Consider the following 15,627-nt stretch of genomic DNA (forward strand, 5'->3'; position numbering starts at 1 on the left):
CTGCCCAACGTTCTCCATCACATGAACCAAAGGTAAAATCGGCGATCACATCCATTGTCTTCAGCTATACGGTCTAAACTGTGGGCCTGCATTCCTTCTCAGCTGCACTGGATTGTGGGCCTAGCTGCAAACCCCGAATTGCGGAGTCTAGGGGAAGGCCTACCCCCTGGCAGGGATGAAATTGGAATTCGAATGCAACTATAGAGTGTTTGCTTTTTTTTTTCTGGTTTACCGATCGTCGATCGTCGACTATCCACAAATCATGCATCGGGATTGGTAGGGGGTGAACGGGGCACACGGGAGCGGCCCAAATTTAGGGCATCACGGAGGAGCCGGTGGGGACAATGGGTTTCTGCAGCCAGCCACTCACGAACTCCTCCGTCCACGGTTCATTCAGGTACATGGCTACAAATTTTCGCTGCTAGCCACGTGTACAGTCGGTCTCGAAATTCCACTGACCTTGAAACACACGACGATTGTTTTCTCGCCCCGCTGCCAAGACCTTAGCGGGGAATTTATAGAAAGCCACCCGCTTACAACTGAGGGTGGCCAGGAATTTCGATAATACAATACCTGAAATGTAAATAAAATGGTATTAAACTATGCCCTTATGCTGCTGGCTTATTAATTTGCACAATCCCACCACGACAATAGTGAATCACGGGAGATACCCATGGAAGTACATGAAACCTCCCGCCCCGGCACCGTAGATCTCAGGGAGCTAGGAACGCCTGTTCCTGGTCCCTCGCAGACGGGCCATGTGGCATCAACTTCCCCTTTCCGGCAACCACGTATCTCTGCCTTGTTGTAACTCATGCAGTCGATAAACGCACAGTACATTTTCTATTATTTGGTGTGACAAAATAAGACTGTCGTTTCACAATCCTCTTCGCCTGCAGCTGTTGTTTGCTAACCGTTGTTCGCCGGCGAACAACAGCTGCTGAGGCAGCGTAGTGTGCGAGTTCTGACCCGATATTGCTAACTATAGGAGTCTCAATCACTAAAGAGATGAGCTCGAGCTTATTTAGCCCTGGAAATGATGACGACACATACCGAAACGGATCATGGCGATGCGATGAATCGCCATGGTATGCACCCACTCCCGGAAATTTCAGCCGTACCTCCTCGCCGTCAAGTCTTAGCCTTATCAACGCCAACTCTCCGTCCCCCTTTGAGTATCCTGCCCCTCAACCACGCGCCTCCCACACAGATAAACTGCCGCTCCTCCAGTACGGAGACTGGGTTGAAGGGAAGACGTATGATGAGGACCCACCCACCTGTATTCACTATTGGATTGAATGGAAGGTCACTCTCAACACAAAGACTGTGATCAAAGATACGGAACAAGATCTGGTTCTTGCCCCTGGATTTTATTGGAGGCTGTTCCTCCAACCAAAGTTGAGAGAGAAGCTATGCCTGAAATATCCACACAAAAAGATTGCATTGGACGACACGTCCATTGTGGTGACGGTTCCTCGGCGTGACAAACTTACTCGACAGTTTGATAAAACAGATATTGACTGGCCTGATATCGAGAGACAGCTTCTTGAATGGGGCCATCACTTCCTTGCCGGCAAGAAATTGAAACTCTTAATATCATTCAACTATGTAGATGACAACCAAGACCCTACAGCCAGTCGCAGAGCGACTGACAAACGAGGTGCATCTTCTGCCACCCAGAATATGCTCCAGGATCTTGATCGGGACGTCAACACGGAGGAGGAACTAACCGGAGAGCCTGCGGCCTGGAGGCATGTCTACATGGTAATGCGCTGCCCCGGGTCGTGTGAGTTAGGGCCGCACTGTTGGCAGGATCCATACGGGAAGAAACATTATAAACTGTATAGAGATGAGCTTTTGAGCCTGGTCCGGTACGTGAAGAGTGGGAAGAGATTGGAGACCCATGAAGACGTGCCTGGCATGATCCGTGAGCAAATCTATAGGGCTGAGAGGCGGCGGCTTGAAGGGGCAAAGAGTCGTAGTCGCCTTCCATCGGAGTCAGCCTACCCGCCGATTACCATCACAAATGTGCTTCCCGCACACGCCACGCAGCCGGGTATGTCATCGTCGCCACCCGCCCCGGAAGACGCGTCCACCTGTTCCACCAAGGCTTCGCGGCTTAAAATAGCAGGATTTCGTGACGCCAACGTCCAGGCCTACTGTGACTGGCAACAGTCACAGGTTGCGAATGAGTCATGGAAGGATGAATTTCGCAAAGCATGTGACGTGGCTCTGGGTGATGGGTTAGACTTGGACCAAATTGAGGAGTTAAGTGATCCTGAATACTTCAAAAATCGCGGAGTAAAATGGGGGATTGCTCGTCGATTTGTGAGGGATATTAGATACTGGGTAGACAACTTTTATTGTTATGTGAATGGTGGGGAGTCAGATTTATGATAATTGCGTTGTCTTTGGTCATTCTCCATAGTCTATCTTCCTATGTGTGGTACAGCCGAGAAATGCTATATATATTCGTCTATCAGTACACCTGCATGCCGAAAATGGCCTTCGGCACTCTGTACCCTTGAACCAACAACTCCAATACACCACTCAAGAAAAGCGTCGAATCCTTGTTCTGGATTATTTTCGTACTCATACCACCTCCGCTTGATGAATTGTTTGAGTTCAGCGAAGAACTCCTCAATAGGGTTAAGATCGGGGGAGTAGGGTGGTAGGTATAGCAGCTTAACTCCTGCATTCAGGCACATCTGTTTAACCCGCTCTGTACGGTGGAAGGATGCATTATCCATGATGATTACGGACCTCGGCGCTGGCCATCGGTTGCAGTGGTGGAGAAGCTGCTCGATGAAATCCTCAAACATACTGGCGTCAGTTGAGCCTTGAAAGACTCGAGATAAGAGAACACCCTTCTGGGTGTAGGCAGGCAGTATCTGATAACGTTGATCACGGTGGAATTTAGAGATCTGAATTGGTGTCACACCAAGAGGAGACCAGCCACTTCGCCGAAATCCTATCCGCTTATCACAGCCCGACTCATCCACGTATACCAGCTGGTATGACGAATAAGGGGATAGACTATGCAGGTAAAAGTCTCGTAAATCTGCATTTTGTTCCCTTGCTCTTTGCCGAGCTGCCTTGTTCGACCATCCAATAGAAGCAAGTGTCCTGCTTAGACTCTGTTTGGTTACACGCTTTCCGAAATCATCATATATAAAAACCACTAATTCATCCAAGTAAAGAGTTGGTTTCTCCTTCAAGCGTTCCAACACGGCTTCAAGCATCGCTGGGGTGATACTGCGAGGGCGGCCGACGCTATTCCGGGGGGCTCTGACATTGCCAAACGCCCCCAGGTTCTGACGGATATATGTTACAGCTTGCTTGCTACAACCAGCGGCAAAGGCGATTTCAGCTCTCGTCGACGACCCGTTCTCGATCATATGCTGAATCTGCTCGAGTTGTGGAGCTTTCAGATTTGCCGGCATCTTCGATACATGTGGGATGTAGCTCTGTGGTAGGGTGGTAGGGAGCACAACCTGCTACGTGGTGTTTGCGGAACGAAACCCGCGATTGTCAGCACGGCCCGATAATGACTCCGGTGCCCGACCGCACGATCGTGGCTCGCCCTGTTTGGACGATGGTGTCGGTAGCATCGCTTGTCAAACCCCACCGCTCCTCGGAGGGTACTTCTCCCATCCAAGCCTAATCCTGGTGAGAACATGGGCACTGGTAGTCACAATTGGTGGGTGAACCACCTTCCCTGTCTCAATTCAGTTGAACTCTTAGGGAAGCCGCACCAACCGTCAGATATGAATCATTCAACTCCCGAATCTAACTGAGTTCCACCGTCAAATGTTACCCAATTTCCGAAGGAGTCATGGCCCTCGATTATCAGCTAGAAAAAAGCAAACAAGCATGATGCGTCAACACAGGCCTCTCTGTAACTAATGGCTGGCTGAAGACCACTCCCCTGCCTTCCCCGCCGATATTTTCCCAGAAATAGCCAGACTGCTCCTAGTCCTTTTCCTTCCTGCTTCCGAACTCATTTACAGTGAACTTTACTTCGTATCCCCACGACCAAAGCTTTTTGCATAGCGATATCACGGGCTTACAATATGGATGCTCCTAGTGCTTCAAATCAACATAAGTCACACAGCATCACCGAACGCGTGAAGACTACTTTCAAAAAGTGGAAAAGAGATAAACATACATATTTTATTACCCTTAAATCAAGCATTTCAAACGTCACCGCAGATCTGGACGCGAAGGGTGATCCAGCCAGTTCTAAATATGACAGTTCCCAAACCAACGACCACAACACGAAGGATTTTTGGCAGATGGCGTACGAAGCGTTAACAGAGAGCGACCCGAACAGTATAGCAGTGCTTTTCCCGCTTACCGGGACAAAGTCTCAGGATACTGGCAATGCACGAACCAGAGAAAAACTGGACGAGGTAGTTGAGGCAACAAAGGCGCAGTACAAGGAAAAGCAGAGAAAGGATAGCATTCAGACCACAGCCAATAAAATATTAAACTCAGTACTGTCTTTCCAAGATGTTATCGATAATATTGTGAAATTTGATCCGACTGGATACGCTTCCAGTGCTTGGGCGATAGTTTCCCTTGGTTTAACAGTACGGTTCTTACACTAGCCAAGCCAGACAATCAGCTAATAATTTAGATGGCTAAGAACCATGCAGACCTCCGAGGGGCTCTATTTAGCTCATCAGAATACTTGGCGGACTTATTAACTCGTTGTACCTTCATTGAAGAACAGTATTATGGGGATGGAGATCCTAACATAGTGAATGCCGAAAAAAAACAGTCGATTATCCGGGTGTATGTGGCAATCTTGCGATACTGCACCGAGGTACGGAGAGTACAACAGTCCAACAAAAAAAGAGACATCATGGTGAGTATAACAGCTATTACAAGCCAACCACTCACGCAGCTCAAAATCTTGATCAAGAAAAAGAAGTCCCACCTGCACCAGTAGCTAATTCTGGACCAGCACTTACGTTAGAAAAAGAAAACAGAGAATATTCTGAATCACCTCGATCAATTGACCGGGGATCTCCAAAAGGTACGTGATGCAGTTGATATATTAAATCTTCCTTTTGCCAAGGGCGCTTTTTTTGGCTTCTTTGAGGACCAGCATGAGGATAAATGCCTTGCTAAAACGCGAACAGAGTTGCTTCGGCAGGTACAGGACTGAGATAAATCCAGTGACAAATATATTTTCTGGTTAAGCGGAATGGCAGGCACTGGCAAGTCTACTATTACGAGAACAGTAGCCCGAATGTTCAAAGAGAATGACATGCTCAGGGCAAGTTTCTTTTTTAAATAGAGCAAGGAAGATCGGGGCTCAGCAGTAAAGTTCTTTCCAATAATTATAAAGCAATTAGCAGTACACATCCCTCAAATGGTCCCCGGAATCCGAAAAGCTATTGAAGATGATCCTGCAATTCCTAGAAGTTCACTTCAAGATCAGTTTAATAAGCTCATCTTACAGCCATTGCTCACTGTCGATCATAGCAAAGTCATGAAATCTATAATAATTGTCATCAACACTCTAGATAAATGCAAACCAGAGGAGGACATGGAAATCATCCTCGATCTTTTACCCGAGGTTAAGACGGTAATAAATATAATAATCCGATTCTTCTTAATCAGCCGGCCGGAGATACCCATCCGTTGTGGGTTTGATGAAATCGATAAGAGCAAGTACCAGAATACTATCCTGCAAGATTTAGATAAAGATGTGATAAAATATGACATCGCCTTATATCTCAGAGAAGAATTCTCTAAAATATAGCAGAAGCGCCGGCATGCTCTTCCCCCCAGCTGGCCTGGAGAGGAAAAAATCAAAGTCATAGCAATGATAGCTCGTCCGCTCTTTATCTTTGCAGCCACGGTGTGTCGTTTCGTGGCCAATAGGCATTTTGACCCAGATCAGCGGCTTCGGGAGTTCTCTGGTTCTACAGGATCTAAGATGGATAGCACATACCGACCGGTTCTGAACCAACTCCTTGTCCAGGATGCTACGGATCGGTATAAGCTGATTAAAGAGTTTCAAAGAATTATTGGTGTAATCATTCTTCTTGCTAATCCACTTTCATTGAGCTCTCTTGCGGAGCTGCTGCTTGGAACATCGAAACACGATAGCACCTTCGATTTGGAACGCCAGATTAGCATTCATCTGAACTTATTCCATTCAGTCCTGTCAATACCCAGCGATCCAAAACTACCTATACGGACCCTGCATTTGTCCTTTCATGATTACCTTGTGGATGATCGTACGAAAGACCAAGAGGCTACGGCTCAATTCTAGATGGATAAAAAGGCAAAGCATGAGCTCATAGCCAGCCAGTGTCTTACAATTATGAGACGTTCTCTAAAAAGAAATATTTGCGAACTGTCAAGCTATGAAACAAGCCGAACAGAAATACGCCCTGATTCTATAGCAAGATATATTCCATCCGCTCTTCAATACGCCTGTCGTTACTGGGTTTACCATCTAACCCAAGGTCCAGCACCAGCCAGAATCCTTGAAAAAATGCACACATTCCTGAAGAAACACTTTCTTCATTAGTTTAAAGCCATGGGCATTCTAGGAATAATACCTGAAGCCATGATTGCAGTGAATTCATTGCTCCAACTGACCAAAGTAAGTAATGAACTAGCTTATAGCAGCTGACCAACTAACACAAGTGGTAATTCTAGAATAAATCTAGTAACGAAATATATATTCTCCTATTAGATGCGCGCAGGTTTATTCTCAAATTTGCACAAATTGCTGATATGGTACTACTGCAACTGTACAGCTCTGGCCTGATTTTTGCACCATATAAAGCGTTGATTAGAGAGATCTATGAAAGAGAACTTCCTACTTGGTTATCCAGAGGCCCAAAGGTAGAAGAGTATTGGGATCCAGAGATATAAACGCTGGAGGGCTATTCTTACGCGGTTACCTCGGTCACCTTCTCAAACAACGGACAGCTGCTGGCATCCGGCTCGGGGGACAAGACCGTCAAGCTGTAGGATGCGGCCACGGGCACTCTTAAGTATATATTAGAGGACTATTCTAACAGAATTTACTCAGTCATCTTCTCAAACAACGAGCAGCTACTGGCATCCGGCTCGGACGACAAGACCATCAAGCTATGGGATGCGGCCACGGGCACTCTTAAGCATATATTAGAGGGCCACTCTGGTTTGGTTTACTCGGTCGCCTTCTTAAACAACGGGCAGCTGCTGGCATCCGGCTCGGGAAACAAGACCATCAAGCTGTGGGATGCGGCCACGGGCGCTCTCAAACATACATTGGAGAATCATTCTAATCCGGTTTACTCAGTCGCCTTCTCAAACAACGGGCAGCTGCTGGCATCCAGCTCGGGGAACAAGACCATTAAACTGTGGAATGCGGCCACGGGCGCTCTCAAGCATACATTGGAAGGCCATTCTAATCCGGTTTACTCGGTCGCCTTCTCAAATAACAGGCAGCTGCTGGCGTCCGGCTCACGCGACAAGACTATCAAGCTGTGGAATACGGCCACGGGCGCTCTTAAGCATACATTAAAGGGCTATTCTAACTGGGTTTACTCGGTCGCCTTCTCAAACAACGGGCAGCTGCTGGCATCCGGCTCGTACGACAAGACCATCAAGCTATGGAATGCGGCCACGGGCGCTCTCAAGTATACATTAGAAGGCCATTCTAATCCGGTTTACTCGGTCGCCTTCTCAAACAACAGGCAGCTGCTGGCATCCGGCTCGCACGACAAGACCATCAAGCTGTGGGATGCGGCCACGGGCGCTCTCAAGCATGATATAAGCACTAATAATATGGCCACCAGTGTTGAATTTTCGGAGCACCTGCCACTACTGATTAGTAATATAGGATCTTTTGATATCCGAAACTACTATGAAAGCTTCTTAACTTCCTCCGAGAAGGTGGCAGAGATATCTCTGGAAGCAGATCAATGGATTACTGTGCAGGGTCAAAGAGAGCTATAACTACCTCCGAATTATCATCCTTCCTCATCAACGGTCAAAAACAGCACTATTGCAGTCGGTAGTATGAGCGGCAGAGTTGCCATGATTGCATTCTCTGTCATGTGAGGTATCATGTAGTGGTCTGTATTTCTGACTCTCTTATTATCAAATCTCTTTCTAAAAGGAGGGTAAGGGAGAAGGGGGCATTATGTAGCCTCTGCAATATCATAGAAGCTTCCTGAATTTTCAGCTGTCCTAGTAGGCGGTGGTAAAACACTGATATTTCTAGCAAGTGGCGTTCAAGAAGTTGTTGCGAGCCAACTTCCTGAGTCATGTGACTGCTCACCATTTCATCATTTATGCGTTGGATTTGCGGTACGACACATATGTTCGTAAGTTATTACGTGATATATACTAACAAAACCGTCACAATGTTTCGTCAAATACAGATCGTAACGTATTGGATGTTGCTCAAATAATCGGCTCGCGCTAAGATCTTGGTAGTGGGGCCAGATAACAATAGTCATGTGTTTGATGGTCAGAGGAATTTCGAGACCGCCTGTAGACGTCACTTTGTTGCTTAATGGTACTGACTTTATCCCACTGGTGTAGATCTAACGAATATTCCCCGAGAAAAGCACACGGACATCTCCGTGGCTGACCCACTGTGAGATCCGGTTCTAATCGGAACACTGCTGGATCCAAGGTTTATCAGAGACACTTCGGGATATGTGTGCCTAGCCAAGACAACTAGTCTTCCTGCAGTGCCGTCACAACCTCGGCTCCTCCTCGCTGCCCGGCTCTAATAGCCTCCTCCATGTACCCACGCCACACTGTGGACGTTTCTGTTCCGATAAAATGCACTTTGCCATGCGGTGCAGCTACATCACTCCCGGCAGTAGTCAGTAAGCCGGGTATCATAGCCGGACAAGGTGCTCCAAGGAAATAAGGCTCTTTACTCCATTCCATCTCCAGGGTATTGGCTGGCTCGGGGATGTTTTCCACGAAGTCTTCAAAACATCGGCGAAACTGCTCCCACACTTGGCTGTATCGATCATCCTTTGACAGCTTAGACCACGCTCGTCCGCGACTGCCCACCATGAAGCATGTGATAGACCATTGGTCATCGGTGGGTACACTCGTGTCCCGTGTAAAGGTTATGGGGCCACCCGCACAGTCGACGATTCCGGTAAGTCCAGCGTCGCGCCACCATGGTTCTTTGAAGATGAAGATCACTTTACTGTAGTATCCCATGATCGTATGGTCACTTAATACCTGTTTTGCATGTGGAAGTGGGGGGTGGAAGGAGACACTCCGGTATAAGGTGGTAGGGATAGACACGATAACGCGTCGACAGCGAAAAGAACTTCCATCAAGTGTCTGGACCACGCAGTGAGCATCAGCGTCAGTCTGATTGATTGAAGTGACGGGCATGCCCAGAAAAATGTCCGATTGGCTGAGCTCATCTGCCATCTTCCGGGCGATGGTTTGGGTTCCTGCGCCGTTAGCACATTAATGCTAAAGAGGCTTGACGATCGTTGCTTTACCTTGTCTTGTCCGCAGATACTGTGCTCCGTCTCTCTCATCTGACAGCAGATTGTCGATCCCACTCCCACTTTTGAAGTAGTAGAGCATATACAAAGCACTGAGTTCGTTACTATTCAATCCAAGCAGCGCCGTTGAAATAGCATCTGTAATGTGAATAACATCCTCCGATCCAGTCTTCTCGACGCAAAAGTCCCTGAACGTCAGATTATCCACTTCTGTGGCCCCTGGAAAACTCATAGGATCGTCCAAGTCTAACCGTGAGGACTCAATTCGGAGAATATCCAACAATTTCTTTGGAAGCCCAGTCTAAATGTCATCAGCCGCCAGCAGCTCAATCAAGCTTAAAATTCACCTACCAATGGCAATCCATACGGTATCTTGCGGATCACCCCCTCGCCTGACTCGAGGATATCATCTCCACAAGGATACTGAACCACCCCATCCAGTCCATACCGCTGATGAAGTTTGAAAATCTCCGTCTGGTTCGTATCATTCACCCAAGCCGCTCCTAGATCATTGTATCCCTTCTCGCTGGATTTTACGGTCAACGTCTTCCCGCCCACTCGGTCCGTAGCTTCCAGGATACACACGCTGAATCCTGCTGCCTGGATGGAATGCGCGGCTTGAAGGCCGCTAAGTCCGGCTCCCACGATCACCGCATCGTAGAGCTTTGTAGTAGGATCGTTGGATACAGACATTTCAAACTCCAATGTTACAGTAGTGGGGCTAGGAGAGTTGTGTGACAGCAATTGCCAGAGTTATTTAATGCAAATTAGGCTGAGGAAGTGCAACACAAAAATGGTGGCTGGTTGCTTATCCTCGGCCGCGGTTTATCACTCCGCCAATCGGGATGTCCGTAGGTAAATAGCGGGGAGTTTCTGCTCGTGAAAATAAGAGAAGCTCTTGATTTACTATTGATATTATCTCAATTCGGTAAATAATGTTAACAGTAAAAAAGCTTGACGAATCACAAATCGGCGACAACAAGAAATTGATTAGTAGACAGGAAATGTCTGCCCAACTGTGTGACGGAAGCGAAGAAAACACAACGGGGGAGACAGAATATATTCTCACGCACGAGGGCAACAAAACAAAACACATAAACCAAGTTGAACGTATTAGGCTATAAACCCCCAAGTTGACTTATTATGGAGATCTCTCGATCCCAATTGATAATTCAAGTCCTCTGCGAAGAACGAGAAAATGTCTTGGCAAACCGGCGAAAAACTGAGGTGGCTGAACCGCTTCGGACTCGCACAAACCAATACAGAAACAATGCGGCAAAAATGTTGAACGCGATGTATGCCCACATAAGCCCAAAGTTGCGCCAACGCTCAGCATACGATGTGGAGAGCGATGCAAGATACACATTCGAGTTGGTCATCTGGCAGTATTCACAATCGGCGGTTGCCTGGGGATTGTAAACGGCACCTCCAGCGATTTCCATGTAATCGGCGAGGTAATTGGCACAAGTCTCATTGGCCGGAGGCTGAACAACAACCAATTCCAAATCGGAGCAGTGGACTGCAGTATTGGCTAGACCCGCGGAAAGCATGCCGCTAACGAGATAGGTCATCGGGGATACTCGATACATGAAGATCCAGAATCCGGGGAGGCTAGCGGGGCTGGCCATGACGCTGTAACGGTACTATTAGATGGGAGAGGACAATATTACGGGTTGAAGAGAATTGGACCTACCCGCAGAATATCAAGCTCATTGAGAAGAGGAGCAGAGCTAGAGTGGCCCCGACCTCAGCAGTTGCCACGCTCGCAACCACCATGATCGTGAATGTACCACAGTGCATCATGAAAGACCAAACCAGGAGAAACATGAGCCCGCTTCTTTCATTCACAGTATGTGTCTCCTCGGCGTTATGATACATCCCGATGATATAGTAGAATGGGAGAAAGATCAGAACCGCCGCAAGCGAGTTCCAGGGGATGTCAACAACGATGTTGGCCAACATAAAAGCAGACCAAGCGTATGTTTTGGCTGGCCGTTCACGGACTTCGTACAAGTCGCGCTGCTTGATAAAATTAGGCATAGTCTGGTAGGCAAGAAATGCAAAAATAACAAGAAGCATGAATATAGCAAAGGTCTGATGCTGGAGACCAAGGACCGTAACCTTCGTGTTGAGAAACGAAAGACCAATGAACAGGGCCTACACAGTGTGTCAGAAAATGAACTCGACAAATGAGGTCGTTTGTGTGAACGTACCGCTCCGAAGCAAAGGATCAGCTTAGCATAGATGTATGACGGAGAGCGCCAGTACTGTTCAAAAACCCGTTTTGTACAAAGACCTAGCTGGATGTAGAATGGGGCCGCATATTGCTGGACTGAGGTGCTCTCATCTTCCAGACTAGGAGAGCCAGACTGCTCAAGCCGTCCAAGCTCTTTTCGCGTTTCTTGGAATTCACGGCTCTCTTTCCATGTGACCGGCCAGTCACGGACTGAGCTACTCCCTGGGGCAGCACCGATGACCTCCAGCATCCATTCAGCCGGATTCTCCTCATCTGCGCAGGGCCTTGCTCCATGCTGCTCAAAGTAGCCGATCAGAGTCTTGGAGTTAGGTCCGATCGGCCCAAAGTAGACGGTACGGCCGCCTTTAGCTAGGAGAAGGAGCCGGTCAAATTGCTGGAAGAGAATGGCCGAGGGCTGATGTATTGTGCACAATATGGCTTGTCCATGGTTGGACAACTTCCGTAGCAGCAAGGATATAGACCATGCCGTCTGGCTGTCCAATCCTGACGTTGGCTCATCGAGAAACAGTAGCAAATCAGGCTTTGCAGCAAGTTCAACACCAATCGTCAGTCTTTTCCTCTGTTCGACGTTGAGACCCTCTCCAGGAACACCAACGACAGCATCAGCATATGACCTCATCTCAAGCAAATCAATCACCTCCTCAACGTATTGTAGCTTTTCAGCCCTAGAAGTAGAGGCGGGCTGGCGGAGGAGAGCGCTGAACTGAAGGGCTTCTCGAATAGTGCTGGTTTCCAGATGAACATCTTGCTGTTGAACGTAGCCTACCCTGCGCTGAAAAGATGCATCCCGCGGGGTTCCGTTGACACAGATATTACCGGAAACAACACCTGTTTTCACTCTACTTGCTAGAAGATCTAGGAGTGTTGTTTTCCCGGCCCCTGAAGCGCCCTTTTACGAGAAATTAGTTGATATGCTAGATTGACGGAGGCTATATTACACTCACCATCAACGCAGTAAGAGTGCCTGGGGTTACCCAGCCATCAATGTGGTCTGCAATTCGTCGCATTTCACCCTTGATCGGAACATCGTAACAAACATCTCTCCAGTGCAAGGTGTTAGATTCAAAGCGGAACTTGAGAGACTGGTCCTCTTCGGCCCCTTCATTACTGTCGACGCAGTTATGGCTTGCCGCTGTCTCTTTTTTAACGGTGCTCTCTTCGTCATCGGCAGGTTCGCCGCCAATATGGGCTACCCTATGTTTGCGCTGGAATACCAACACTTCGCCTTTGGAGTAACTGAACTTGACAAACTCAGCGATGAGGAGATATGTAGTCATGAAAAACAAAATGAATGCAACAAGAATGCCGAAATTTCTAACCTTCTGTCAGCCAGTGAGCTACTTTGCTTGAATATCGGGGGTCACGAACCTCCACGTATGAGAATAGTAGTACCCATAATTTGCCTCTACATATGCGTCTCCACTGACCACGCTCGAGGCAGAAGTAGCGCCTGCCACAGAGCAAGTTCTTTCTGTATCTGAAATACTCTCATATCCCGGACCAGACGGAACAAAGCTGGCACAAACAAATTCACGGTGATGAAATTCGTTCGCCACAAGGGTTTCGTAGGAGTACGCGATCGGGTTAATGTAGTTGAGCCAACACAGCCAGACTTGCATGTTCCGGGTGGGCAGCACAAAACCGGTGTATACAATTAGTCCAACAACACCCAACGCAATGGGAGTGAGAGCCTGCGCAACTGTACGGGTCAATTGAGCAATGGTACGGAAGATCATGGACATTGTCAAAGTCGACAAGAATGCGAATAGTAGATATATTACCACATGACCCGAGTCCCGCCGCAGGTTCGACATGTAGTATAACGGTAAGTTGAAGGCCAGCGTAGAGAGGATTTTGCATGGTAGATCGCATATCATGGAAGCCATAGCTTCCGACATCGGATGGTAAAAGGCGTAAGACGCATGCTTCTCGACAATCGGTCTCTGGGCGTATAGTGCCAATATCTGCACTGTCAGCATCATGTTGCTTATGAAGGGCCAGAAGACTCACCTCTAAAGCACTGTTGAGTGCGTTAAAAAGCAGAGCAAAAAACAGTAGAATACATCGATCAGTAAAGCTAACGCTTGTGTCCGACAGATGATAGAAGACACTGCCAAGTATAAGAGAGAGGATGAAATTGCCAAGAACCGTCACGATGAAAAAGGAAGGATCTCCAAGAATTCTGCGGTAGCCCCGTCGCATACACAAAGCTATCTGTTGCAAGACAGAGATCGTGTAGGGAGAGTTGCTCGTCCTGAATACTGGGTCAGTGACATCTTCATTCAGTGCACACAGACCAGCTTACATCAAAGGAGATCGTTCAGCATTCCGGGAGCTTTCAAATTTCTGCAACATAGGTCCCCCGATTGGATGCTCTCTTTCAAAGTCTGATATTTCTCCTAAAAGCCTGGCTCTCAAGACACTCTGTTCCCAACACTTTGCAAACTCCCCCGGGGTCCGGGGAACACGGCTCTCGAACCCCGACCGGACTACTCTCTCGACAGGATTTGTGAGCGACGTGAGAAAGTCTGCCGTGGTTTGCCGTTCAGGACATTCGTAACCCAATTCTGTGAAGTACGACTTCGCTTGGTCAATTGGACCGAAGTATATTTGCCGGCCTTCGTATAACAATGCAACTTTATCAAAAACCTAACAACGTAAGTTGGTTAGAAGACACAAGAGAAAAGGGAAGAAATGCGTACGTCATATGCCTGTTGCGATGCCTGATATAATGCCACAACAGCCGCTGTACCCGCCACATCGACAGAAAGTCTGACAGTCCGAACAAATTCAAGAGCCGTGGCACTATCCAAGCCACGAGTACTGTTATCCCAGCACTGAATACAACTTTGGGTGAGAGCCAATTCCGCAATGCTGACACGCTTTCTCTCTCCGCCACTGACGCCGCGGATAAAGTCGTCGCCAACCTTGGTGTTGACCGTATGCGAAATTCCAAAGATAGCCATAACCACATCACGCAGGTGAGTTGCATAGGTCTCGCGAGAAACTCCGGGTAGTCTATTGTGAGGCGTTCTTGCCAAGGCCGCATACTGAAGGGTCTGCCCAACTGTCAGGTGTGGGAAATGGACGTCCGTTTCTGCTTGATACGTTACGTCCCCACGAAACTTTCGATGCATCAAGTCCCATGGAATACCTATAGATGCGTGAAATTGGGGTATAGTATCAGCTATCTGTCGGTATTTGTCTTCCCTGGCCAGATTCCCTACCTTGGTAGTTGAATTCCGTCGAGTCGTCCAAGGACAGCCCTTTAGTCTGACCAGCAATTGTCTTCAGCAGGGTTGATACACCACTGAGTACATATCATGTTACCCTAGAGAAATGTAGACAACAAATTTGGAAACTCACCTGCCAGGCCTCCCTAGAACGAGGAGCATTTCTCCACTGCGCAAGAGCCCATCATGATCTTTCAAAATCTGGAGCTTACGATTCCTACTGTTAACCAAGCCGCTAACGATATCACCCACCTGCAGGATAGCATTCAAAAAATCCTTCTGATATGCAGTTGAGCGCCCATAACCATGGACACCGAGGCTCCGGAAAGACACACCCGCTGTACGCTGTGGGAACCGATCAGGATCTTGCGAGGACCAGTGCAGTATGGTTCTTGCCCAGTGTCTCGCATTGAACTTCGGAGAGTTGGGATCCAAGCTTGGATCACAGCTCGTCGTGAAAGGGTTGGGTGGCATACCATCATGCCGAGACCGCGTCGATTCTGCTGTGAGCCGTCTGGCAAGTTTCATAATCTTGCGCTGATCCTCAGTCGATATGTCTCCTTGGTACGGCTCTGCATTAAGTCCATCCGGATTGGTACCGGAATTGCCTGGCACAGTCATACTGGCGTCTTCC

The 15,627-nt window shown here is 48.0% G+C and overlaps 7 protein-coding genes across 7 annotated transcripts; 3 read left to right on the forward strand and 4 right to left on the reverse strand.

Annotated features, from left to right (window-relative positions):
* Positions 1–260: 260 nt before the first annotated feature.
* An13g03510 (hypothetical protein) lies at positions 261–840 on the reverse strand (the record flags this gene model as incomplete). The annotated part of the gene is made up of 3 exons (XM_059743962.1): positions 261–352; positions 460–573; positions 663–840. The coding sequence occupies 3 exons, from the start codon at positions 838–840 to the stop codon at positions 261–263; spliced, it is 384 nt and encodes a 127-aa protein (XP_059602181.1).
* A 168-nt stretch (positions 841–1,008) lies between these two features.
* On the forward strand, positions 1,009–2,397 carry An13g03520 (uncharacterized protein; the record flags this gene model as incomplete). Its single annotated transcript, XM_001396450.1, has 1 exon — positions 1,009–2,397. One exon carries the CDS (start codon positions 1,009–1,011, stop codon positions 2,395–2,397), a length of 1,389 nt encoding a protein of 462 aa, XP_001396487.1.
* A 65-nt stretch (positions 2,398–2,462) lies between these two features.
* On the reverse strand, positions 2,463–3,443 carry An13g03530 (uncharacterized protein; the record flags this gene model as incomplete). The annotated part of the gene is made up of 1 exon (XM_001396451.1): positions 2,463–3,443. One exon carries the CDS (start codon positions 3,441–3,443, stop codon positions 2,463–2,465), a length of 981 nt encoding a protein of 326 aa, XP_001396488.1.
* A 630-nt stretch (positions 3,444–4,073) lies between these two features.
* On the forward strand, positions 4,074–5,773 carry An13g03540 (uncharacterized protein; the record flags this gene model as incomplete). The annotated part of the gene is made up of 4 exons (XM_059743963.1): positions 4,074–4,592; positions 4,640–4,797; positions 4,884–5,041; positions 5,367–5,773. The coding sequence occupies 4 exons, from the start codon at positions 4,074–4,076 to the stop codon at positions 5,771–5,773; spliced, it is 1,242 nt and encodes a 413-aa protein (XP_059602182.1).
* Positions 5,774–6,559: 786 nt separating this feature from the next.
* On the forward strand, positions 6,560–7,971 carry An13g03550 (uncharacterized protein; the record flags this gene model as incomplete). The annotated part of the gene is made up of 3 exons (XM_059743964.1): positions 6,560–6,625; positions 6,682–6,870; positions 7,084–7,971. 3 exons carry the CDS (start codon positions 6,560–6,562, stop codon positions 7,969–7,971), a joined length of 1,143 nt encoding a protein of 380 aa, XP_059602183.1.
* Positions 7,972–8,700: 729 nt separating this feature from the next.
* On the reverse strand, positions 8,701–10,196 carry An13g03560 (uncharacterized protein; the record flags this gene model as incomplete). The annotated part of the gene is made up of 3 exons (XM_001396454.1): positions 8,701–9,446; positions 9,498–9,804; positions 9,855–10,196. The coding sequence occupies 3 exons, from the start codon at positions 10,194–10,196 to the stop codon at positions 8,701–8,703; spliced, it is 1,395 nt and encodes a 464-aa protein (XP_001396491.1).
* A 479-nt stretch (positions 10,197–10,675) lies between these two features.
* On the reverse strand, positions 10,676–15,614 carry An13g03570 (uncharacterized protein; the record flags this gene model as incomplete). Its single annotated transcript, XM_001396455.1, has 10 exons — positions 10,676–11,135; positions 11,197–11,660; positions 11,717–12,649; positions 12,705–13,074; positions 13,129–13,724; positions 13,771–14,014; positions 14,066–14,409; positions 14,463–14,914; positions 14,988–15,070; positions 15,127–15,614. The coding sequence occupies 10 exons, from the start codon at positions 15,612–15,614 to the stop codon at positions 10,676–10,678; spliced, it is 4,434 nt and encodes a 1,477-aa protein (XP_001396492.1).
* Positions 15,615–15,627: the final 13 nt, after the last annotated feature.

This window comes from Aspergillus niger (assembly GCF_000002855.4).
Source record: "Aspergillus niger supercontig An13".
In the NCBI taxonomy this organism is placed as follows: domain Eukaryota; kingdom Fungi; phylum Ascomycota; class Eurotiomycetes; order Eurotiales; family Aspergillaceae; genus Aspergillus; species Aspergillus niger.